This window comes from Lingula anatina, chromosome 5 (assembly GCF_051362555.1).
Source record: "Lingula anatina isolate TDL-2025a chromosome 5, LinAna3.0, whole genome shotgun sequence".
NCBI lineage: Eukaryota > Metazoa > Brachiopoda > Lingulata > Lingulida > Lingulidae > Lingula > Lingula anatina.
Window position 1 is genome coordinate 20,459,971 of NC_141771.1, and position 27,451 is coordinate 20,487,421.

General features: G+C 35.9%; 2 protein-coding genes across 2 annotated transcripts; one reads left to right on the plus strand and one right to left on the minus strand.

Annotated features, from left to right (window-relative positions):
- Positions 1-119: 119 nt before the first annotated feature.
- LOC106150501 (dephospho-CoA kinase domain-containing protein) lies at positions 120-18,528 on the minus strand. Its single transcript, XM_087012635.1, has 5 exons — positions 18,272-18,528; positions 15,774-15,887; positions 14,880-14,969; positions 6,300-6,387; positions 120-952 (listed from the first exon to the last, which is right to left on the minus strand). The coding sequence occupies exons 1-5, from the start codon at positions 18,381-18,383 to the stop codon at positions 661-663; spliced, it is 696 nt and encodes a 231-aa protein (XP_086868761.1). The 5' UTR covers positions 18,384-18,528; the 3' UTR covers positions 120-660.
- A 1,994-nt stretch (positions 18,529-20,522) lies between these two features.
- On the plus strand, positions 20,523-23,449 carry LOC147761856 (uncharacterized). The gene has a single exon (XM_087013816.1). It carries the CDS (start codon positions 21,639-21,641, stop codon positions 23,361-23,363), a length of 1,725 nt encoding a protein of 574 aa, XP_086869942.1. The 5' UTR covers positions 20,523-21,638; the 3' UTR covers positions 23,364-23,449.
- The last annotated feature ends 4,002 nt before the right edge of the window (positions 23,450-27,451 follow it).

Sequence of the window (27,451 nt, forward strand, 5' to 3'; positions counted from 1 at the left end):
GAGGAAAACATTAATTTACTTGCAATTAAATTGGACATAGGATGTTTTTTAATGGAATCATTATACTGCAGTAAGCCCAAGTCTACAAGATCTTTTACCATCAAACAAAACAAATCTAATCATGTAATAATCAACTTCAATTTATTAAATTACTATATAAATTTATTTTAAAAGGAACATTAAATTTTAGTGACATTTGCATTTAACTGTCTCTCAATCTAAAAAGACAACAGTATTTAACTGTACATCAACTTAAGTCTGAGGCCGTTTCTGGTGAATTTTGCATGCACAAAGTGTTTGTCATTAAAATTGGAATGTTTTCAAAACTTATATCTACTGTGTGTAATGACAGCTTTGATATGACCTAATGCACTTTAAAATCCCAACTTCATGAATTAGATACCAGGGTACTTGGCAGTAAGCCTCCCATCCTACCCTTCTGCAAATGATATGCAGGCTATGTGACCTTTTGTTGGATATTTACTTTCTCCTGACCACCACAGCCACCATCCAAGTAGCCAGTCCAACCCATAAAGATGTTTACTTTCTCCTGACCACCACAGCCACCATCCAAGTAGCCAGTCCAATCCATAAAGATGTTTACTTTCTCCTGACCACCACAGCTACCATCCAAGTAGGCAGTCCAATCCATAAAGATGTTTACTTTCTCCTGACCACCACAGCCACCATCCAAGTAGCCAGTCCAATCCATAAAGATATTACAAAAAGCACAAAGATCCTTACTTTTAAGTGCTTGTTTGAAGCCCTAAATTCCAAGAACAAGGCTTTTGTCCTGCTGCTAGTCTTCTGAATTGACCCAGTATTGTCTATGATGTGTGTGGCTTTCTTGCACTTCTCTTCCAAAGGCATTTGGGCTTGTATTCTCAGCTTAGCTTGGCTTTCTGTGAGGCCATCCCTGGCCATTAGCCTCTTCAACTGGGTCTCCTTGTCACTGAAGTAAAGCAAATTTAAAGGTTTTTAAATAATAATAATAATAATTAAGAGGTAATTTTATTTGCAACTTAAAGTAGTTGGATTGTGCAATAAGTCATATAAATTGATATAATTAATTAAAATAAAATTTAATGATATATAATGACAGAGAGTTTAAATAAATGAAAGTGGAATACAGAGGATATTTATGATGCATTGAAAGTTCTATTTGAATCATATTAAAAGGCTAGTAAATTTACAAATTATTCAATGCCCAAGGTATGAATGCCTTTGAAGATCTGACAGATCTCATTTTTATTTCATCAACTTTCCAATAAAATCTTGCTGAATATGATGGCTTGATATTTTTCTCATTTCCTTATTTTATTCGAGTTTCCTTTCATAACTTTTCATCATTCTAAAATGCAATATTTTTGAAGGTATATAATTGGTGTTTGAAAATGTGCCAAAGTCATATTTGCCATTTTCTAAGATTTTTAATCTAATACTCCGCACTTACAATTTTGTTATGTGGACAATGCTATGTCTCCCTCTCAGAGACTTAAGGACCATTCCCAGACCCTATCCTACTAAATGTGGATCATTCTATCTCCGAGGGGATTCTCGCTAAATTGCAATAAACTTAAGCGGCTTACATGTCTGTCACACCTACTGAAGCTGCTAGGGGGTAATTAATTAAGGTTTATCAGCTTCAGTAGGAATGCCAGACATATAAGTAGCTTAAGCTGAAAGCAATTTATCCTGAAACCCCTCAGAGATGGATTAATCCTATTAGCGTACTAGCAGGATTGATCTAACTCTGAGGGGATTCACACTAAATTGCATTCAGTTTAAGCAACTTAAATGTTTGTCATGCCCATTAAGCTGTGGGGGGGGGGTTTTAACTTTCATGCATGCTTCAACTAATGCAACTTAGCGAGAACCCCCCGAAGATAGATCAATCCTGCTAGTATGACAGGGTATGGGAATGGTTCCTTACATGTAATTCAGCTGGTCTAGTAAGAAAACAGATGGACTACATGTATTCTCAGTCTTGTTAGTTGATCAGTCCCATGTGAAATGGGACAGGATGACTCACATGCATAGCATTATTCTGTAAAGCTGCTTATCTGTCCTAATTAAAACCACTCAATTGAAAGTGTCACTGATGTCGATATTTCTTTTTGCAATTTCTTTTTCATGTCAACTGTAGTTCAGGCCTGCAGGCCAGCAGTTCATAATAATACATAGAAATAATAATAATGAGCTGGCTGATATGGCAACAACACATTACAAATGTTATGTATACAAATTTACTTATCAAAACAAAATCCTCTTTTAATTAGAAATGGTATGAAACATCTAATCCTAGTGTATGGGATGAGTAGTGGATTGATTCATGGATTGGAAAAAAAAAAAAGATTTGGAAGATAAATTTCACTTGGCAAGAAAATGCCAGATAACTACACTCTACCAAGGATGCATATTATATTAGTTATGTGTTTTTTGGAAATCTGGATTCCAAAGTAATTAAATCTGCTCATGGATAGGGGCCATTGCATCTGTTCTGTTGTAGCTAAACTTAGCATCAATCTACTTGCTGCTTGTTACACAACCTGTTCTTCACTCATCTGTCTGCTGAAATAAGTCACATGTTTGGGAACATGCTTGGCTGTCACCTTAATTGGTTAGTGGACATAGGGATGAAATGAGAAAATTGATGAAGTTTCCTGGAAAATTCATTTTTACTATATAAAGGTCTAGCCCACATTGTATGCCTTTAAGGCACATGAGGTTGGTTGGCTGGTGATCTGATGGCTATTTTTATTGTACCACCAGCGTTAGCGCTGGCGGTACACATGGTTTTAGTCCCGTCCAGATCGTTCTGCCGGCTCCACCGGCTCCGCCGGCCAGCTACCATTACCGCTTCTCCTCCTAGACGGTAAGGGCCTCCGTACCCATCTCTTGAATTTAGGTCACCTATAATCTCAACTCGTTCCACGTAAATTTTGGGCTTTGTCGGTATTGGGGTCTAGGTGTGGCACTCATTGCAATGCACCCTTGTCTAAAAATGGCAAAATTAAATGCTAATTATCTACCCTATGGAAGGAATTATGGGAAAATTTTCTACAGACGGCTTTCCAAAAGTCATATGTGTAGATTTCAAATATGCCCTTGAATTTGACCTTTGACCTTTATTTCAAGGTCAAACAGGCCAAAATTAAAAAAAAAAAAAAATTTTTTTACAAAAAAAAAAAATGTTTTGCCCTGTTATTCAGACACCACACAGACTTAACCAATAATATTATTGGAAAGTGTTACCCTTCAGGTCATCTTTCATCTCCGTGAATTTGGGGTCAATCGGTGCATTTTCACGGGAGTAGCAGCCATAAGATACCGAAACTGAAAACTGTCTCTAATTCGGGACCCGTTAATGCTAGAGACCCATTTTTTTTTTGCATTTTGTAGAGCATATAAAGCCCAACACTGGAGGTGGTCTCTGTTTTTTTGTATTCCATACGGTTTTCGAGTTACGCTGTATCAAAAAGTACATATTGGTGGTGAAAGCAAAATGTGCAGTACGGTAATGGATAATAAATTTTGAACTCCAGAAAAATAAAACATAAGGCTTGGCGAGGCTGACAACCTGTGGTCAAAAATGACATTATTTCATCAAATTTGAACATCTGGAACTTCAGAGCACCTCCCATTTCAAGAATTTTGACCAAAATGACCTTTTCTTTATTTTAATTAATTTTTTCTGTACAAAATTTATGGCACATTATTGTAACTCCAAAATTATAACATTTAGTCCCTTATATCTCCAAAACTGGCAGAGATAGGTCCATAGTTACTATTGAAGTTGAATAGGAAATCATATACTGGCAATCTAAATGTGACCATGAAATTAACCTTTGACCTACTTTTAACCCTGAACTGAACTTTGCAAATTTTGGTTCCCTTTTATTTCCAAAACTGCCAAGATACGCCCATAGTTATGATTGAATTTGAATAGGAAGTCATATACTGGCAATCTAAGTGTGACCTTGAAATTTACGTTTGACCTACTTTTTATCATGAATTAAAGTTTACAAATTTTGGTTCCCTTTTATCTCCAAAACTGGCAGAGATAGGTCCATAGTTGCTATTGAACTTGAATAGGAAGTCATATACTGGAAATTTACTGACCTATCTTACTATGAACTGAACTTTGATTGTACCATTTTTAGTTATATATATTTTTTTGCATATTTTGAGAATTCTTGTTGATTGCATTTTTTACAGCTTGTCAAGCACAAGACTGGTGGTGGTGTCCCTTTTTTGTGTGTGGGGGGGTCTATACGATCGCACTTACCCCAGCTGGTGGTACAATATTCGGAGGCGGTATAGCCTCTCTGATCCTCTAGTTTTATTTGTATTTTATCGCGTGCGGACCAAGTTTTGTTTAAGAAACTTCTGCTGTGTATATATGGTGATTTTATGAAAACTTCAAATAATACTTACCTAATGTTGATCATTTTTCTTCCTTTTTGCATCATGATAGACTAGTGTGGTATTTTAAAATAGTTTTCTGAGGTTTTTAGTTCTATTGACCAGTCAAGGTGACAGCTGAGATCAAGTACAGGATTTCAAATGCATTCTCAGTTGTTGAACTTAACTGAGGACAATTATAACTTTTAAAACATAAAATGACAGGTAAATGGCCTTAATCGATATAGTAAAAAAAAAAAAAATCATATTCACCGCACCCTTTCAAACCTTGGTAGTCAGCCATCTTAACAAGGTTTGAAAAGATTTACTGTACGAGAATTGATATCTAGAAGCGAGTCGGTGGAAATAAATGGTGAAAATGAAAAACCTCCATTTATGCATGGGTTTTGTTCTTTGAGCGGATTCTCAACGAATTAAGCCAGGCTTTACAAAGCCGGTGACCTAAAAATGGCGGACGTACATGAAAGAAAAACCGCCTAATCTTTTAATAGTCTCTCCGCCTCCCCACACGTCGTCCCTGCGGGGTACAGTAATTAAATCGCGTCTCCGTTCGCCATGCGGAAGCTACCTGAGAAATATTAAGTGCGCATGCTCATCAGTTAAACTCGTGGTAAAGAAAGCATGGCGGCTGAAGGCGATCGAAGGAAAAAAGCTCTTCTGTTCTATTATCTTTGAAAACAGAGACGAAAAAGGAATAATTTGGCCCGTAGAGCAGCAATGAATCGACTATCTACGGAGATAATATCACCAGAGATATTCACGGAAATATTAATGTTCGGAGCCAAGATTTAATTACTGTACCCCGCAGGGGAGGCGTGTGAGAGGCGGAGAGACTATTAAAAGATTAGGTGGTTTTTCTTTCATGTACGTCCGCCATATTTAGGTCACCGGCTTTGTAAAGCCTGGCTTAATTCGTTGAGAATGCGCTCTTTGTCTTATTTCAATATTGTGACAGAGTTTCAGGAAAGGAAGATTAAAAGTTGGTTAATACAGGAAAAAATGTCATTTACCCCAGGATAATTTGTTAAATATGAATTTTGGCACTAAAATCCACTTTTGTGTAGCTTTAAAGTCAGAGCAACTAACTGCCTTGATTGCAGTCAGAGGGATTTGGCAGGGATTTGTGAACTTGCAGTGCCTAAGTATTTATGCAAACAATTATCATTCTTGTAATTATCCTTGAGATGTCATCATATGGTCATAGAAGAGAACGTAATGAATTAACAGAGGCATATCTGTGAATGTATCTAAGACTAGGTTCCCATCCTTAGATTGATCTAACAGGATCCATCTCCACGGGGTCCCTTGCTAAATTGCTTTCAGCCCAACGCCTACTAAAACTGCTTAACGGTAGTTAATTACATGATATGTATCAGCCTAAGCAGTAACGGTAGTTAATTAATGATATGTATCAACCTAAGCAGTAACGGTAGTTAATTAATGATATGTATCAGCCTAAGCAGGTGTGACAGACATCTAAGCTGCCCAAGTTAATTGCAATTAAGCGAGAATCCCCTCGTGGATAGTCCGATCCAAAGTTAGTTTGATAGGGTCTGGGAATGGCCTCAAAGTGAAAAATATGTGGCCCTGGTGGAGGTTATGTAATAGATAGTCCCCAAGTCAACGAGGGTTATGTGGCATTCACGAGTGCGTAGCACGAGTGGATGTCACATAACCCTCGCTGACGTGGGATCTATCTTATTTAGACCACGGTCCATTAGCAGTTTATAACGCATTCATGCGAGAAGTGTGGTTACGCAAGTTACACCACGTCTGAGTCTTTTGTTCTTTACTTCCACTGTGGTCTAAGAAATAGGATACCTTTAAACAAAATGACCATCTGCAGAAAAGTAATGTATAAACCTTCAACTTACCAAGAGACCACAACAATCTCACTGAGATAAGGCACTGTGTTTCCTGTCTCAAACAGTAGGGGGAAGTCAAGGATGATAAATTGGTGACCTAGAAATAATTAAAATTAATAGTGACTATGAAAATGTTTACAAAGTTCTTAAAGTTCAAGTTTTATTGTTGAAGTTCTTCTAACCTACATGTACTTAAAATATATAAAGTGTTTTCAAATTTATTGACAATATTAATATCATGAATCAAATTTTAAAAGGGCTGATAGTGAAAAAATGTGTTTTAATCAAAGGCACATAAAATACATATTCTGATAGGTTGGTTTCTAGTGGTAAGCTCTTTGTGATTGCTGAGGTAATTGTAACACATGGATAGTTCACCAAAATGCAAGGTGACAAAAAACAGCATGTAGCAAAATTGTATGGCATCTGGGTGCTGTAATAATGGATACCCATATAAAACAAGACATCAAGTGCGTGCTACCAATTCTAGACCTCCATTACCTGAACAGCTATGAACAACATTTTAACACCTATTTAATCACAACAATAACCATGGAATCTGGTGCCAGGTAAGGTTTTTAAAGGGTAACTTCTGACTTTAATTGGTTTAGCTTTGTAATTTTGCAACCAGTTAATTTTTACCTTTAACTTTTCAATTTTTTCTAAGGCTATGGAATTACCATGTTCTGGCCAACTGCATGCGATCAATTCAAAGATATCAACAGACTTCAGATGTGTAAGTATTCTTCAAAGCAGTTTTAGCAGTTTAACTTTTTAAAAATTGGCAAAATTGTTTTATCTAAATTTCCAAGTCTTTTATTTACCTCTTCTCTTTTATACAAACAATCTTAACACTATTTTATTGGTTTAAGAACATTGAACAATAGTGTGTTTATTGAAATTAATGTCTCCTTTCACTTGGACATTTAGGATTTATTAAGGATTGTGCATAGTATGATTAATTGTATTTTTCATGACTTTATGCTTTTTTCTAGATGGAGTGGACAGGACAGATGAAGACGGTTCGAAATCTGGAATTTTTGTACAATTTTTATATGATTAATAAAGTACAATATATGTTCATTGTTGATAACAGATTTAATAATAATAATAATAATAATAATCTTTATTGGAGAATCGCAACCCGAAGGTTGAAGTTATACAATTATATATGAATATCCAAGTCAAGGAAGCCTGGTCATTTTTGCACTGGTGCACTCTGTAGACGGTCTCACCTCCCTGGGGAGCATACAGCTCGGCTGCCATATTAGGCGCTCATAGCTAATATATCATTTCTGCACTGCCTGACCAGGCCCCTGCTTCAACCCCTTAGTGCTGAGTGCCAAGCGGGGAGACAGCAGGTACCGTTTATAAAGGACTGGTATGTCCCCGGATGGGTTTTGAACCCACGTCCTCCCGCTCCGGAGGCGGATACTCTAACCACAAGGCCATCCGGTCGGTCAAAATAGAATTTAGAATACTTGTGCTCATTGACTTACCTGCTTCTGAAAAATATTATTGTAACCATTCTTATATGCAAAAATTTCTTACTGTGGAAAACCATTTTCAACTGAATTTACCTAATTTGTCTCTGCTTAAAGTTGTTTGCATTTGACTTCATATGCACCTAAGTACCTGTATATGAAAGTTTCATAAACAATTCAGATCAAGTGTACAGGAGGTATGTGCAAGTAGTGAGCAGAAGGTGTGTAGGTAGTGTGCAGGAGGTGTGAAAGTAGTGTGCAGGAGGTATGCAGGTATGTGTAGATGGTATGCAAGTAATGTGCAGGAGGTGTGCAGGTATGTGTAGTAGGTGTGCAGGTAGTGTGCAGGAGGTATGCAGGTAGTGTGTAGATGGTATGCAAGTAATGTGCAGGAGGTGTGCAGGTATGTGTAGTAGGTGTGCAGGTAGTGTGCAGGAAGTATGCAGGTAGTGTGTAGATGGTATGCAAGTAGTGTGCAGGAGGTATGCAGGTAGTGTGTAGTAGGTGTGCAGGTAGTGTGCAGGAGGTATGCAGGTAGTGTGTAGTAGGTGTGCAGGTAGTGTGCAGGAGGTATGCAGGTAGTGTGTAGATGGTATGCAAGTAGTGTGCAGGAGGTATGCAGGTTGTGTGTAGTAGGTGTGCAGGTAGTGTGCAGGAGGTATGCAGGTAGTGTGTAGATGGTATGCAAGTAGTGTGCAGGAGGTATGCAGGTTGTGTGTAGTAGGTGTGCAGGTAGTGTGCAGGAGGTATGCAGGTAGTGTGTAGATGGTATGAAGGTAGTGTGCAGGAGGTATGCAGGTAGTGTGTAGATGGTATGCAGGTAGTGTGCAGGAGGTATGCAGGTAGTGTGTAGTAGGTGTGCAGGTAGTGTGTAGGAGGTATGCAGGTAGTGTGTAGATGGTATGCAGGTAGTGTGTATATGGTATGCAAGTAGTGTGTAGGAGGTATGCAGGTAGTATGTAGATGGTATGCAGGTAGTGTGTAGGAGGTATGCAGGTAGTGTGTAGGTGGTATGCAGGTAGTGTGTAGGAGGTATGCAGGTATGTGTAGGAGGTATGCAGGTAGTGTGTAGATGGTATGCAAGTAGTGTGTAGGAGGTATGCAGGTAGTGTGTAGGAGGTATGCAGGTAGTGTGTAGGAGGTATGCAGGTATGTGTAGGAGGTATGCAGGTAGTGTGTAGATGGTATGCAAGTAGTGTGTAGGAGGTATGCAGGTATGTGTAGGAGGTATGCAGGTATGTGTAGGAGGTATGCAGGTAGTGTGTAGATGGTATGCAAGTAGTGTGTAGGAGGTATGCAGGTATGTGTAGGAGGTATGCAGGTAGTGTGTAGGAGGTATGCAGGTAGTGTGTAGGAGGTATGCAGGTATGTGTAGGAGGTATGCAGGTAGTGTGCAGGAGGTATGCAGGTAGTGTGCAGGAGGTATGCAGGTAGTGTGTAGATGGTATGCAAGTAGTGTGTAGGAGGTATGCAAGTAGTGTGCTTTAAATTATTACGTTAATGTAAGAATATAAAAGAGTAATATTAAAAACAAGGCAGCAAAGCTGTCAAATGTACAGACAAATAGCAGAAAATAATGATGCACAAAATTTTGATGCTATAGTACATTGTGCTTTTACGCTCATGTGAGTTCAAATTTAGACACTGAAAATGTGAAAAAAAAAATGAAATTTCACAAAAATGCATATATATTCATGAAAGAAAAAATCCAATAAAGATGTTTTTCCAATCTAGGCTGTATGTCAATCCTAAGAATAAATCTTTAAAGTTACAAAATAATAAGTAACACATCTTTCCTTTCACAGTGTTTGTAGTAGCAGTGCACCAGATATTTTGGTCCATTTTAATACAATATCACATAATGATTAACTGCATATATATAATTACCACTAATTTTTAATTGTCTACTACAAGGACATTCAGAAAATGTAACTACCATACAGCTTCATGCCCATGGGAATTTTAAGTCCCACATCAAAATTGCCACGACCAATTTTTAATAATATACAGCAATAACATGGATATTCAACATGTAACTACAGGATAGTAAAGGTCTTTAGGTGCATGGAAGCTCAAAGCTACACCTTGAAAACGGCAGATGCAGATGATGGCTATATGAACAGAAGTATCTATATCTGTACATTAAAACACATCTCAAGATAATCTAGAAGTAAATAATTATATGTAAACCATCCATAAGATTGGCTTCTAAATATTCATTGGAGCTTTTCAACTTTTAATTAAGATTTGTACATGTAACCATCTATTTTGTTTTGTTACCATGTTTGGAATCAGTAGTACTGTCATTTTTATATGATCAACTAAGAAAATTGTTTACATATGAAAAATATCAAAAGAACAATTATAAATGTCCAACTTGCTCCATTCTGAGATTCTATACATAGTGAAGGACTGAATATGACAAACTGTAATGAAATGAGTTTATTTCAATTTTTGAAACTTTATTACACAATAAAACGATAAAAGGTTTACCATTATTTTTACATAATCAACTAACAATATTGTTAAGAAGAAGAAAATGTCAAAAGAACACTTTTACATATCTAATTAGTTCAGTAATGAGACTGTTTACATGCCTAAGAATCAAATCTGAAGAAAAACCACTTATATATACAAAAGGCACAACTTCATCAAAACTTAACCGATCAAGCTTATTTTTGAACTTGATCTGTCAATTAATCAGACTGATCACTATGAGATGCAAGACAACAGGCTGATCAGTTTTCCTGGAAATGTGTTATCAGTGTTGCATACACGCTGAAAAAAGCAAAAAAAAAACAAAAAAAAACAGCATAACTTTTAAAAAAATGGCCCAATCATGCTGATTTTCGAGCCTTATCTTCATTTAAGGAATATTCATCAGTGCTGTAAGTTTAAAGCCAAAAGGTAAAACAGATTACCACTTACCATGTTATAGGTGTTGTACATATGCTTAAACAAGGCAGCAAAGCTGTCAAATGTACAGACAAAAAACAGAAAATAAAGATGCAAAAAAGGTCATTTTGTCAATTTTGATGCAAAAATAAATATTATTATAGCACTATCAGTCAACATTGAATTTTAATCATGCACAACAGGTAACATGGTCAATAACAGGAGCGGACCCTGAGATATTTTCTGACAGTATTCCAAAGTATCTATGTTGATCCATCCTCCATTTTGATGGTCTTCCAACAGAAAAAAAGATACCAGTCAATATAAACTTAATAACCTCACTGTCTTCCGGAGGACTGAGAAGATGGTCTCAATCCACCCCTTAAATAAGATTACAGTTTCAGGACCATGAGAGACCAAAGTCACATGATGAAAGTCTCAATATTTGAAAAAATGATGATAGTGCATAAAATAATATTACATTTTATTACATTATTATGTTTATTTAAAGACATAAAAAACAACTGCTTATGTGGAAATACAGAAAATGTGCAGAGTCTCAGGTGGATGAGAGTTAAAAGTCACAAATGCAGTGTTTGAGAAAAAATTATAAAAGAAACATAACAAAACTAGAAAAGCACTCTGAGAGTGCAGACCTCTGCCAAGGCAGCAATTGTTGATTATTATTGATTGATTATTGAGCCAGACCACCACCAAAAACTAATCATTGTCCTCTTTGGCCCACTTCTGACAGTTCCTGAAAATTTCAGCAAAATCGGTCCATAACTTTTGAGTTATGTTGATGACAGACAAACCATAACCTCCTAGGCAGAGCCTGAGGTAAATATAATTCCAATGAAGCTGCTATTCAAACTTTTAATCTTCAAGTTTGATATATATATATATATATATATATATATATATATATATATATATATATATATAATTACCTGCATAATTTACCTGTATAATTATCACTGCTTCCTTATTTTTTATCTAGCAGAGAGCTTAACCTTTGGCAGTTTACAGGGAAATATCAACAAGTGTGCTTTATGTAATCCAAGGGAAATTTATAGACTGACCCTCTCAAAGGTCTTTCAGGCCCATAAGTCACATCTTAAGAAAAGCACAAAACAATAATGCACAAAATAGGTGACTACCAATTCTGATGCAATAATACATTATGTTTAACTGCACAGTCAACATCAAATTTTAATTATGCACAACAGGTAACACCAACAAAAGTAAAAGCATAAGGCTTCAGGCCCATCAAAGTTCAAGTTTATACTTAAAAAGTGCCAGAATGAGAAAAATGAAATTTTCACACAAAATTGCATAAATTCAATAATAAATGATAACCCAATTGACCTGGCTTTCTAATTTGAACTACATGCCAATCCTAAAAATCAAACTTGTAAGTTAAAAATAATAATAAGTTACACAGTTTTCTTTTCATAATGTTTGCAGTAGCAGTGCAAAAAAATTGTTGTCAATTTTGATGTACCATTACATAATAAATTACAGAATAATTATCACCAATTTTTGATTATTGACTATAAATAGTATGGACATGTAGAAAATTTGATTACCATTCGACTTCATGTCTATGGGAGCTCCGAGTCCCACAATGAATATGCCAAAGAGATAATAAATATTTCACTCAAATGTATAACTTCCAGAAAAAGAAGCCAATAAGACTGCTTTTCCAACTCAGGCTGCATTTTAGTCCAGTGTTCCTTTTTTAAAGGTTTGACAGTCATAAGTAACACGGTTTTCCCATAATGGTCATCATGGCAGCAGCACCAAAAATTGTGTTTTCTTCTATTTTGATGCAACATTACATAATGCTTAACAGCATAATGACCATCAATTTGTAATAATAGAATATTAGTAACATGGACATTCAGAAAATGTGACAAGCAAAGGTCTTGTCACACCTTGAAAATGCCAATAAGTGAAAAATTAAATTATCACAAAAAACTGTTTAATTGCCAGAAAAAATTACCAAACAGACTGCATTGTATTTTAGACCTATGTTTCTTTCCTGTAAGTTTGAGAACAGTAAGTGACATGATTTTCCTTAAATGGTCATCATGGGAGCAGTGCCCAAAATAGGGGTTTCTTCAAATTTTGATGCAACATTACATAATGTTTAACAGCATGATGACCATCAATTTTTAATAATAGAATATTATTAACATGGACATTTAGAAAACGTGACAAGCAAAGGTCTTCAGGATCATGGAACTTCAAAGTCACACCTTGAAAATGCCAATATGTGAAAAATTAAATTTTCACAAAAAACTGTTTAACTGCCAGAAAAAATTACCAAACAGACTGCATTGCCTACTGGAGCTGTATTTTAGTCCCATGTTTCTTTCCTGTAAGTTTGAGAACAGTAAGTGACATGATTTTCTTTAAATGGTCATCATGGGAGCAGTGCCCAAAATAGGGGTTTCTTCAAATTTTGATGTAATATTACATAATGTTTAACAGCATAATGACCATCAATTTTTAATCATAAAATATTAGTATCATGGATATTCAGAAAATGTGACTAGCAAAGGTCTGTAGGCTCGTGGAACTTCAAAGTCACATCTTAAAAATGCCAAAATGTAAACAAGACAGCACATTTCTGAAATGGGTTTATTTCTATTTTTAACACTTTTTTAACAAAAAGCAAAATAAACAGTTTACTGCCATTTTTATATGACCAACTAAGAAAATTGATGAGATGGGAAAAATATCAATAGAACAGTGTTAAATGTCCAATTCCCTCCATTCTGAGATAATGAATATAGTAGATGATTGAATCTGACAAAATGCAATGATATTTGTTTATTTCCATTTTTGACACTTTATAACATAATACACAATAACAAGTTTACCATCATTTTTACATAATCAACTAACAATGTTATTAAGATGCAGGAAATGTCAAACAAACACTTTTACGTATCTTATTAGTTCAATAATGAGACTGTTAACATGCCTAACAATTGAATCTGAGGAAATGTGAAAAAACAGCATAACTTCTAAAATAATGGCCCAATTATGCTGATTTTTGAACTCAACCTGCGTTTTAGTTAGTTTGACTACTCCTGTGAGTATAATGACAATTGGCCTATCTGTTTTTCTTATATTGTGTTATTAGCGTTGCATATATGTTGAAAGAAGTGAAAAAACAGCATAACTTCCCTAAAAATGGCCCGATCATGCTGATTTTCGAACTTTACCTGTATATTATGAATATTCATCAGTTCTGTAAGTTTCAAGCCAAAAGGTAAAATGGTTTTCCACTTATCGTGTTATCGGTGCTGCATATATGCTGAAAAAAGTGAAAAAACAGCATAAATTCCCTATAAGTGACCCAATAATGCTGATTTTCGAACTTGACCTGCGTATTATGAATATTCATCAGTTCTGTACGTTTCAAGCCAAAAGGTAAAACTGTTTTCCACTTATCTTGTTATCGGTGCTGCATATATGCTGAAAAAAGTGAATAAACAGAATAAATTCCCTATTAGTGACCCGATCATGCTGATTTTCGAACTTGACCTGCTTATTACAAATATTCATCAGTTCTGTAAGTTTCAAGCCAAAAGAAAAAACAGTTTTCCACTTATCGTGTTATCAGTAAAAGTGCACGGCGACGACGGCGACGGCGACGACAGACGCAGATGACGGCTATATGTACAGACACATCTGTGTCTGTACATAAAAAGCAAATAAAAAATAAAATAAAATAAAAAATAAAAATAAAAACAGCATAACTTTTGAAGTTATGGCCCAATCATGCTGCTTTTGAACTCAACCTGCATATTATGAATATTCATCAATTCTGTAAGTTTAATGCCAAAAGGTAAAATGGTTTTCTATTTATTGTGTTATCAGTGAAAGTGCATGGCGACGGCAATGACGGCGACAGCGACGACAGACACAGGTGATGGCTATACGTAAAGACACATCTGTGTCTGTACATAAAAGGCTCTTATTTATTTTTTCAAAAGATACATGTCTGTCTTTTACAGTTACACTTAGGGAATTAATTCAGCATCGGCCAATTATCCCAGCTTAGAGTCAATAAATGCCTGAGGTGACCACACCCAAAGTCAATATTTATAAAGTATGAAATGATACAATGGTTGAATTAACTTTATTACTTTGCAGCATTAATGATTTAAACTCCAAATTTCACTCACAAGTGTACCTTGGAAGAAGTATTTCACAATGGCCCATACAGTTGCCTTGTAGACCTCTGGATGTACTATAGAGTTCAGTATCTTTCTCTTATGTGCATCTGAAAGGTGTATTTTCTTCTTAAAAACTAAGGGAGAATTCACAGCAAGAAGAGCTGAGGTCTAGTTAGGCCGTGACCTAAATATGGCGGACCTACATGAAAGGAAGATCGCTAATCCTGTTAATCATCCCCACGAGTCATCTTTGCAGGGGCACAGTAATTAAATCTCGGCTCAATTCAACCAGTCCAGGGTCAACGTGTGCGGAGGCGTGTGAGAGACGAGAGACCATTACAGGATTAGCAGTCTTCCTTTCATGTAGGTCTGCCATATTTAGGTCGTGGCCTTACTAGACCTCGGCTCTTCTCAATGTGAATGCTCCCTAAAACAGATAGAAGATATAATGAAATAATACATTTTTATCAATACATGTAACAAAAAGTGATAATAATGGTCTATTCAGCTAATATATATTCAACATACATGTCACATATATTGGACACTGGTTTCTGTCAGAGCTCTTGAAGGTAAATTATAAAATCACATAAAGCTTTAAGGTGTAAATATTTTTTAAATTACAAATTACAATTAAAACAAGAAACAGTTGAAAGATAAAAAGTTATTTGAAACCTCTATCTGCCTTCTAAAAGTTGAAATAAGTTTCTTTATACTTAATAAAATTTTTAACAATCTAGTAGTAAAGGGTGACAAGTCACCTGCTATCTTCTAGCTTCCCTTTAATTGTACAGTGAATGCCCTGAACTAATGATATATATCATCACCAATAATCTTGCTTCAAAATCATTACTTCAGCTATAATGATGTATCTGTGTAATTTTTTCGAGTACTAGTAAATTATAGTATACCTGAAAATACAATTTGTCCAAGTAAATCTCTGTTGAGCTGCCCATTTGGATGGAAAACTTCCAAGCCAAACTGTTTGCATATTTTTTTGGCACCAAGTGTTCCTGGTCTGACCACTATATGTAAATATAAATAAAAAATAATATACTATTATGCCTCACCCTTTGGATTTGGCATCTGTGTATATTATACATATATACAAAACTTGAAAATACTAAGTTACATGCTTATTCTCACAGCCCAGGTTCAATCAGCCTGCAACTAGACAGACAAACCTGAAGCCTTTTGAATTGAGGAAAATTTTGCCAGAAATGGTGGAATATCTCGGCTATAAAGGTGCTAAGAGAAATGAGAAATTTAAATTCAAATCAGATGTGAAATGCCCTTCAGGTTAATCTAGAACCTTTTTTGTGTTAACAAGTACCACAGATGTTCAATGCACAGATATATTAGGTTATTTAGTCAATTTTGATGCAATTTAACATGATGCTGAGCACAAATCAACAACAATTTTTAACAGCAAAATAAAAAAAAAAATTTCACAACAGGTAACATTATCATTAACTTCATAGGCCCATCAGGCTCATGAGAGTTCAAATTCACTCACTGAAAATCTCAATACATGAATCTTAAAAATGAACATTAAAAATGTATTACTTCAAGAAAAAGAAATTAACCAGGCTGTTTTTCCAACTTAAGCTGTATTTAAGTCCTAAGAATCACTCTTGCAAGTATGAGCAAATTAAGTAATACAGTTTCCATTATACTGCCTATGGTGGCAGTGCACAAAATAGGATTTTTGTCAATTTTCATGCAATATTAAGTAATGCTTAACAAATTTTTTATTATGCACAAAAGGTAATAGAATTAGTTGCTATGCTCATTAACCATATTTGGAATTAAAAAAAAAAATGAAATTAGTCTACCAACCATATTCATTTACAGTTGCTGCTTGTTAACCAACTTATACATTTTGTTTAGCCTAAGGCTACAAAGATCCCCTGTATGTAGCCTGAATTTTCTAGGGCCTCAAAAACATTCATCATATCTACATAAATATAAAGGTGCTCTGCCTGCGCCAGTGATCTTTATTATTAGTTTTAATACCGTTTTCAAACATGGCCCAACTCTTTATCAACAATAGGTCCATAATAATACCCTTTCTTTTGACTTGCTAAACTTGGCTGGGTGTTACATCATGGTGATGCAAAACAAAGGATTACTGCTGTTCATTACTGGGTTCTTTATAACAATCTCGTCACAAGCTGGCAGTACACACCATCAGATTTGTTATCTATTCCACCCTATTGAAGGATTTATGATGTTACGTTTAGGCTGTTATTTATTTCTCATTCTAGATTTTTTTTATAAAATCTAAAATCTAAAAGAAAACCCATAATTACCTTAATTATAACTGTTATAAAAACCATAATTACAGTGCAATTTATTTGTTTAGTGGTTCCTAGAAACCCCCCAAAGACAGTGTAAATTGTAAAACCTCACATTTTCGTGAAGACAATCACAACAATTTATTGCTTAAACACCACTTTTTCACTTCTTAATAATTCAATGGATTATGCAGTGCATGAAGAAAAGACAATGGTGTGTTATTTATCTTAGTTTAAAACAAACTTTGAGTAAAACAGATACATAAATAAAGAGTGTGTTATCTGTGCAATGTTACCAGTGTTGAAGAATGAATTGAAATATACAAACATTTCTCAAAAATCAAAAAGCCAAGTCTGATGTGAAGGATGAACTACATGGGCATCCTTGGGGGGGGGGGGAAGGGGTCAGTGGGGTCACTTGACCCCCCTGGAATTTTGGCAGGCACATCAATTGCGGGTATCCACCCAATCATTACCTACCCCTTCAATGACTTTGACCCCCCCCCCCCCCCCCCCCCCGGAAAATGTTCTGCAGAAGCCCATGATCAACTGTGTTCAAAGTTACAAAGCAGACAAATGTTTGTTTTTGTTTCCTTATTTTTCCACAATATTTTGAATAAAATGTCACTTTTGGGTCCCAAGGGTGGTGCACTTTGGAAAAAGAAAGGTTTTATTGTACTGATGAGCAACTTTACACATGATTCAGTGGGATTGCTTACCTGAAGTGGGAGTCAGAAGTCTTCTGCTAGATGCCTACTGAGTAGCTTCTGAGAGTTACATGTATGGGTGTGGCACTTTTGACCAAAGCCAAAGGAATCCGTGCTTTGGGGGAGAAACAATGTGGGGGTGAACGGGAGCACAGGTTCGGGGAGTATTGGTGGCGGGTAGTACTGATGTGGGGAGTATTGGTGCCAGGGAGTACTGGTGCGGGGACGTACGGTACATCATGTACCAGAACAGGGATGTAACCCGACTATATACACATGCACAGATACATTGCCCATTGCATAAAAAGAAAACGAACGTCGCATGATCCTGCGGAATTAGGGTGCGAACTTACTTAAGTTTTTTTTGTATGACTTTAATAACCTGATACTTGAAAATGTTATTACCTTGTCTAGATAACTTGTCAGCATCAATAACAGGAATACCAAGGTCGGCAAACATCTTGGAGACCGTACTTTTACCTGTGGCGATTCCACCCGTCAAACCGACAAGAAACATGGTTATTTTCCTTGAAGTAATGCACGTTTGTCTGCAAAATTATTTAAAATAGCTTTCATTAATTCTCGAGAAGCAGATCAAATAAAGATAAAAATTATTTGCACCGACTTACTATCGTCTGTTTATGTAAATGAGCAACGTGATAGCTGTCGATGTGAAACTTATACTGGTATCAAGACAGGCGGATACTTCAGCTTGTGTCATACAACTACATACGTGTTACTCGCTTGTAATGTCAAAAATAATGGATTATTCTGAATGAACTATTATAAATTTGTAAAAAGTCCTTAAATGTCATCATTTAACATCATTTAACCCCACCTGCATAGCATAGCTGTAAAATCCTAAATTAATCAATGATAGCAAAAAATTATTTTTTTTCACATAGGCTGTTCATCAGGTTTTATTATTTTTGCTTCTTTTCAAACTGACCAAATGCCCAGTAAAGTTAAAAATGTGCTAGGAGTGCAACACCATATATAAAACAATTGTAACTTATGTGAGAGCTATAATCTTGCACTCGTGCTAAAAATGAAGGATGACGATTTCAAAAAGTTCAAACTATGACAAGATGTAACTAACAGCAAGCTAATTGGTGTTATATGAAAAGTTCATGTTCTACCTCCAAGTTACAGTATATTTGGGGATTTTGTATTTGCTTGGGTTCCTTCAGCTGTTCAATTACAAATATGGTAAATTATTGCTATTTTATAGTGAAAAGTAAAAACCATGTTCGAAAAAGTATGGGGATTTGGAAAGAACAGCAGAATTCCACCAAAACAATGCTGTATCATCGGGAATTCAATCCAAAAGCCATTATCTCGTGTAGCTGCGGTTAAAGTTGGTGTCTTTCTTAAAGTTCTGGAGAAAATCACCAACGATGTACTGTACAAAAAGTTCGTCCTTTTCCTCTATGCACGCTTCAGATGTCCAGATTTGGGGGGTTTAAATGTTGGGACACGGTTTTTGTCGAAATAAAGTAAAGAAGAACACAAAGAATAGTGTCATTTTATGAATCTATTCTTATATCCCACACGGGACGAAGAGCACTGATGATGATGATTCTTATATCAGTCAATCCCCGTTAGGTTTTAAGATCCCCAATTATGTAAAAAATAATCCCACCCCACAAACAGCAAGTGTTTCTTGTTTTCAGATGAAGGTAGAGAAAATGCTTACTGTATCAAATTGATAAAAGGTATATCAATGTATTATACAGTATATAATTATGAAGGCAAGGAATGGGACAATTGATGTAATAAATACATGACAATTAGTTAAGGGTCATTAATAATGGGTCAAAAATTGATAATGGGTCACAAGAAGTCATATTTTATGTAATTTTCAAAAACTAAAAGCAAAAAATTGTTTTAAAAAAATTTTAGAATAAGAAATTGATATTTGGTGAATGCTGTTGTCTAATGCTTATGAAAAAAAAATTGAAGCATCAGGTGTCTTATTTCAGAAAATTATGTATTTGGTGAATAATTTGTAAACATGCTTTAAATGATATCGGCATCAGACGCAAACAAATGCATAACATTAATGACTCAATATGAAGATATTAGCAATTATCTGGTATTAAACTCTGCAATTTCCAGTTATTAAGGGCTCATTCCCAATGAATCTATGCATGGGTATACTTACTACATGTAGATCGATCCAACTTCGCGGGGATTAACACGCGTTGAATAGAATACAGAAATTTGGTGAGTACGTTGAAAACAAGTTAATCTGTTCAACGGATTGTATTCAGCTTTAGTCCCCGATGAGTTGAGTCGATGTATGTAGACCGATAGTTTCAAGATATGCATGTACCGCGTCACTTAAGGCTAGTAAGTTGGTTATAAAAAGAGATATCCTAACAGAGCTAGGGGAGATAAGATTTAAGGAATCACCCTTGGTAAAAAACCTGCCCTGTTGCATTTGCAGCGAATTTGCTGCAATATTACTGCAAACTGCAATGCCTTCTTGTAAATTTGCTGCAATATTGCTGCAAATTAGCAGCAATAAGTTTTTTCTTGAAAACTCCTGTCAACGCGTTGCCGCAAACTTAAAGTTTGCAGCAATATTGCTGCAAGCTTTTTATTTTGCTTATGACAAGAAGACTGACGAGAGTTCCGGTGTCATGTACCAGGAAGTCCCTCATGACAGCGAGTCCGCCAGACCCTCAGTTTTAAAATACACGTACCAGGTCCGCCGGAAATATATGGCTGGACTCTGTGTTGTTTGAACCGGGAGGTTGGAGACTTCACATCACGATGTAATTACCCAGTGTCAACATATCACTGGTTATTATGTTAATTTTTTCTGAGTTACCGAGCGGAAGTCTAACACAAACCTTTGGATCTTTGGATTGCTTTTTTTGTGCTAAGTAAGTTAAAAAGTAATGTCCCATTCCGGGCCCAAGCTTGAAGTAAACTTTACTAAATTTCTAGAAGAGACATTGGTCACATAATATTATGTGTAAAAGGTTCATAACACGTAGGCTGACTAACGCCACAGTGGCGTGCACTGTGGCAGTTGAACTCGCTGTTGAACAAATATCTTAATGATAAATCATATTTGCCTCCAATACGCAAATCAGAAGTTCACTTCTGTGGCCTCCACAACATACAACGATAAGCAAAGAGGCTTGTTACTATGGCTACAATTGTTTTGTTGAAGAAAGACGGCCCAAGGCTTAGATTGATGGGTATTAGTCTGCCCTCAGATGTAGAGCATATACAGAATATGGTAGGTGTTTCTGTAGTGAAAACAAAGTAAGAGTTGCAGTTGCTGTGGGCTCCATACATTATTGCAATTTCATATATATTGAGATGTGGACAGTTCTTTTTGTCATTTATGTAGCAGCTGATACACCTTGTTAAATGCGAGGCGTCTTCAGAAGAATGAGAGGCTTACATTGGACTTAAGAGTAGAGTACACCAATATACACGAAGCACAGCACCGAAACCATGCTCCACATCTCTCCGCGGGACATGTTTGGGTGATAGTTTTTGGTAAGATTGTACATGATCTGCCTATTCTGTATGTAAACTTTTTATGCAGAAGCAAGACTGCCAATGTCTTCATGTACTTGCACATACGGCTTAACTGAACAAGTTAGGAGGTACGCTTAATTTTATGTCTCTAACAGAAAGGTGTTGGAAGGCAGCAGAAAAGCAATACATTGACAATCATTCTTAAATTGAAGCAAAAATAATTTGTTATCAACGGACTGAAAAAATCACCTGCGTAGATAATGCCTACAGCATGCCTGTCGACCGTCCCTCCACACCGTGGCACACTGGGGGGAGTGCCGTGCTCGTGAACGGAAACCTTGATGGGCTGATTCTTAATCTAACCACTACAATGGCTAACTGGACATTAACCGTTCCTGAAAAGGACAACGCAACCACCGCTCCGTACAAGTGTGAATACTGTATGGTACCGACAGTGATGTTTATGGTTACAATGATGATAATGGGCACTGTCGGCAACCTTTTGGTAGTTGTTGTTTTTTGTTGTAAGAAACACCGAACCACGGCAAATATTTATATGTTAACATTAGGAGTACTGGATCTGACTGCTTGCCTTGTACTGCATCCATACATAATAGCCAAGAACCTCCAGGGCTATCATCAGACCAACGTACCGCTCTGTAAGACCTTTGAGTATTTCATCCACGTCATCATGGCCGTTCAAGGCACTGTGTTGCTCTCTGTGGGCGTTGACCGCTACTACGCAGTGCGGAAACCGCTAAAATTCGCCAACGCTTTTCGGAGAACTCGTAAAATGATTACGGCATGCGTTGTTTTTGGCGTGAACTTCAGCTTGCCTTTACTCGAGTTTTACGGTGTCCATACGGTCTTGTTGGTAGTGCATTCAAAGGAATACTACGCGGAATTGTGTGATTACAGTGACGTCTATCAGGGTTCATTAATTATGACCATCTTTGGTGGAATTGAATTTGTTATGTTTACTACATGCTTTGTAATAAGTTCTGTTTTATACATCATCATTGGAAAAACAGTAATGAAACACAGAAAACTTGTCAGTAAAATACGTCTGTTTGACTATGACCCACCTAGCAGCGAATTTTCATGTCATGTAGTAGAAAAAGAATCACCGATGAAGAAACACAAGCCCCGCTCTCGGTCTCGGCAATTTTCCCAACCCTTTCTTCTGAGAAAACACCAAGAGCATTCGAGTGAAACTTTAAGAGCGACCGGCAGTCTTAATACAAGCCTATCTGATTTTCAACAAGACTCACATACTCCATTAACACCTGTAGGGCACGTAAAAATGTCTAGTGAAGACGCCAAGCGGAAAAACGCGCGAGTTCGCGCCTCGAGCTTATCGGTGACGTTCGTAAATTCTTCGGCAAGCGCGCGATTTCAGTGCATTAATAGGGGGCGAAGACGCACGTGGTCTGTAGACAAAATGTGCAAGGATTCTTTCAAGGAATATAAACCTGAAAATCGCGAGACTTATTCGATGGTGCAGTTTTCTTGCATTGAGCCTTTAGAGGAAATCAAGCGGCTGCCCACGCACATGACAAAAGAACCCAGCCTCACAAGCCTAAGTAGCTCCAGAAACAATGAGAGCAATGGCAAAAATGCTTCAATACTGCGGAAACATAAAAATGTGGCCGGGTGCTTTAAACGAATACGTTCTGACTCGTTAGCAGTACCACAAATGAGGACAAAACCCATCGGACCAAGGGGGGCCAAGATGCTCCTTATTGTGATGGTAGTATTCATTTCTTCCTGGATTCCCTTCTGGGTAATAAAGTTTGCTGAAATGTTTTCACCTGACTTTGCCCATGATGGGCGGCACTGGATGCGGGCCCTGCAGCAACTGTGTTCACATTTCATTTACTTTAACAATGCCGTCAACCCAGTGCTGTATACTTTTATTCACGTGCGTTTTCGTTACGACTGTCACAGTTTCTTCCGGCGGTTGCAGAGAAATTTTAAAACGTCCAATGATATATAGACTGTAGATAGCCACATATAGTAAAATAGCTGTTTTAAATTCAGATAGCTACTGGGCGTCATACTGAACAATTATCAACCAAACAACAGGGCCTTTTTCTCGGAAGAATTTCAGCTTAAAAGTTTATTATGACTTGAAACATATATATATATATATATATATATATATATATATATATATATATATATATATATATATATAGTACTGGTCTACTTAAATTGAGGATGAATATATATTAACTTTCTACAATATTATTAGCTTCTAATATTCACGGCCTTTTTAGTAGATACCAAATTTTGATTTTTTTTGTGTGTGAAATCAGCCAATCAGCGTAGGTCCTTGACAAAGCCTGCAGTCCACAATATTAACTGCTTCAGTATATGTATATATTTATACATATAAATACATCAGTAGTTGCATTATATTGTACAAAATAATACTTCAGTGGCTACATAGAACTATACTTCAGTAGTTACATTGTACTATAAAACTTCAGTAGCTACAAAATATTTCAGGAGCTTCATACTAATATTTCATTAGTTTACACTTTTAAATACTTCAGTTGCTGCGCATGCATATTAATGCTTCAGCAGCTACATACTAATAATTTAGTAGCTACTATAAATATTTCAGTTTGTCAGAACGGTTTTATTTATGCAATTTACCTTTCTGTATTCTGTAGTATTTATACTTTAAATGCTATGGTTTAAAGCAAGAATATACATCCACTTACCTGGAAAACTGAAACAGACCTTATTATCAAAAGTAGCCCAAATATGGGCATTGTATTATATTAGAAATGAAATAATACGTGGATCTTCCCTAGAACTTGGTATACTGCAAAATCAAACTATGCTAGCTATAATTTGTATCTTTTATCACGAAAGGTTAATCTATAAGTGTGACTATGAACTTCCATTTCTAGTCAATTTTTCGAATTGCCATGATGCTTATATCATATTATTTCAAATTGGTGGTGATTATTCTTTTCATGAGAATTGTGGAAATTCCTGTTTTGAGCACTACTGTCAAAATAACGATTTAGAGAAAAGTATGTACCTTATTTTTCTCAAACTTACAGAAATGATTCTTTAGACTGAAATGCAGCGTTTATTGGAAAACCACCCTGATTGGATTCTTTTTTTTCTACGAAATGCATATTGGCATTTCAGCACGGGACTTAAAACCCTTACGGACATGAAGCCGTATGGTTGTTACATTTTCTGAGTATTCATGTCCAGTGTATGATAAGTTGATAATTAAAAATTGGTGGTGATTATGCTGTTAATCACGAACCTTGGTAAGACGTTTAACTGCATCCACGGGGCATCCTTGTACATGTACATGTGTAGCACCCCGGAAGCTCCCCGTGTCAAGATAACGGTGAAGCCAATAGCAGCAGAATGGTAGCTTTTTGTGGTGCAACTATGTCTAGGGCTCCTGCAAGCGCGTATGTCTGGCAATTTGCAGTCCTACTGCTCCATACTCAGCAAAGATTCTCTCTCCTAGTCAGCTGGAGTCTGCAAGCTGGGAAAGGAATAGGGGACCCCTACCCAGTTTCTTTCATCTCCCTCCCTAAGGAAGGTGCTATTTCCTCGACTACCCCCTTGCAAGTGTCCTTATGGGATGGCAGGTCGGCACCGACCCAACTGTCCTTATTATTAATGCTGCTGTTTATCACTTTGTAACATTGCATCGAAATTGACAAAAAAATAAAATAAAATAAATAAATAAAAATAATAATAATAAATAAATAAATAAATAAATAAATAAATAAATTTCTTTTCTTCCACCGCAAATTCTACGGAAAATCATGTTAATTCTTATGAATTTCTAATTTGTAAGAATTATTCCTACGATTAACATACAGCTCAAACTGGAAAACCGCAGTTGATTCAATTATTTATCATGAATTTTTTCTGTAATTCTCAATTTTCTCATTCTGGTATCGTTAATGTGTGAATTTGAACTCTCGTGGGGCTGATGCCTTGTGCCATTTACATCTTCTTAATGTCCGTGTTACTTTATAAGCATGATTAAAATTAGGTGTTGATTTTGCTTTTGAGCATTATGAAGTATAGTCGCAAATTTGACAAAAATCTTACTTTGTGCACTACCACCATAAGCAGCATGTACATGATTGATTTTTAGGCTTTGAATACAGCCTGTGTGGGGAAATAACCCTGATAAATTTCTTTTTCATGAAGTTTTATGTGAAATGTTCATTTTTCACATATGAAGATGTGTGGGGAAATAACCCTGATAAATTTCTTTTTCATGAAGTTTTATGTGAAATGTTCATTTTTCACATATGAAGATTTTCAGTGTGTAAATTTAAAATTTAATGGGCCTAAGGCTAAGTGCTTATTCTTAATGTCCGTATTACCTGTTGTACTGTTAAATATTATGTAATTGAAATTGAAAAAAAAACTTTTTGTGCATTATTATTTTCTGATTCTTGCTGTACATTTGACCAATTTGCTGCCGTGTTTTAATTTCTATTGAAGAAATCTCATAAGGCTTACTCCATAGTTTAGTTTTCCTTTCTATCACCCCGATTAAACCTGTATGCAGATTTTATAAAAGAAACGCATTCGCTTCCCAGACTCTGATCTTTTCTTGATTAATTAAATAATATAACCATCACCACCAACAACAACTTACAATATATTTAAAAACAATAGTGAAAAACAATTATAATCGCGGTTGAATAACAAGGCACCATTTTCTGAAGTAAACATACAGAATATTGATAATATTTTGCTCTCGAATAAAATACAGCACTTCAAAATAAGTTTCGATTAGCTGTTCATCGTGGTTTAAAAATATTTTATACAAACAGAAAAAAGAAAAGGTACAATCAATGTGGTGAAGACTGTTCACGTCAGTTAATATCCGCACTGAAACCCATAAAAATCCTTTATGCTCTTGCATCAAAAACGGACAAAAAAGATAAAATGAACCATCATTTACAGATGTCGCAAAACATACTTAGTCGTTGGGTTTGCAAAAAGAGAAGAAATGATAATTGTAATTTTGTACAACTTTGCAAATTTGTTCATGTATCTTCAATAAACGTCATTTACATTTATGCGTGTACACACGTGTGTATGCTTGTTGTGTGTGCATATGCATGTTGTATGTGCGTGTGGGTGTGTATGTATGCCTGTGTGTAAGGATACGTGTTGTGTATGTGTGTGTGTGTGCGCGTATGTGCTTGATTATGCACTTTCAGCTTATTTCATGTTTTAGTAAGTTAAGACGGGAGTAACTGTTTGGATCTGGGTCAGTATTTACTAATACAGTGATACTGCCATCACGGCTTTGAATTCTTAACAGAAAGAAAAGGTTATACTGGCCTAATTTAGTATATAATTTGTTAAAGCTATATCTAATTGAATTCCATCATAATGGTAATAAGTTAAAATTGCACGGTCACGGAAAGGAATTATCTTTTAATCATCCTTTCCAACTGAAGAAGCCATTCTGCTCAGCAAATATCCTATTTAAACATTTTGTTCTTGCATATTTAGTTCTTCGCTTTGTGGCACAAAAGTTATTATCGATAAGGTTTCCCGAAGGAAATCGTATATTAAAGACGCATTTTGGCCCACTGCAATTCCTGTGAATCTCTGTGCCATAAGTATATGGATGACACAACAGTCTCTGAGATCCTTTGACAATTTCATGAAAGCAATTCATGCAGAAAATTGCTGGCACAACATGGGACTGTTCTAGGACAGGTAATATGCGATTAAATATGCGAAATAACAAAGCAAATGGCCATATCATTTAAACGCAAGAATGTAGATATATTCTTTTAATGCAAATATATTCTTTTAATATATTCTTTTAATGTATTTCTTTTAATATAGTCTTTTAATGTAAATATATTCTTTTAATATTCATTAGTTACTTCTTCAACTATGATACAAAGAATCCATTTATCCAACCCTCGGGTTGCAAATTTAATAATAATAATATTAATACTTTATAATATAATATAATGTGATATTAAAATACAATGTTATTTTTTTATCATCATATCCTTGCTGGTATTCACAGGTAGGTTGAAATAAACCCGTTTT

Bases quoted from the DNA above. Each gene is read 5' to 3' on its own strand.
- LOC147761856 (XM_087013816.1), top strand. From the start codon at position 21,639: ATGCCTGTCGACCGTCCCTCCACACCGTGGCACACTGGGGGGAGTGCC.
- LOC106150501 (XM_087012635.1), bottom strand. From the start codon at position 18,383: ATGTTTCTTGTCGGTTTGACGGGTGGAATCGCCACAGGTAAAAGTACG. The intron at 14,970-15,773 runs GTATACTATAAT...TACACCTTTCAG, and splicing joins TGGACAAATTGTATTTTCAG to ATGCACATAAGAGAAAGATA. The intron at 6,388-14,879 runs GTACACTTGTGA...AATTATTTCTAG, and splicing joins TGTGAAATACTTCTTCCAAG to GTCACCAATTTATCATCCTT.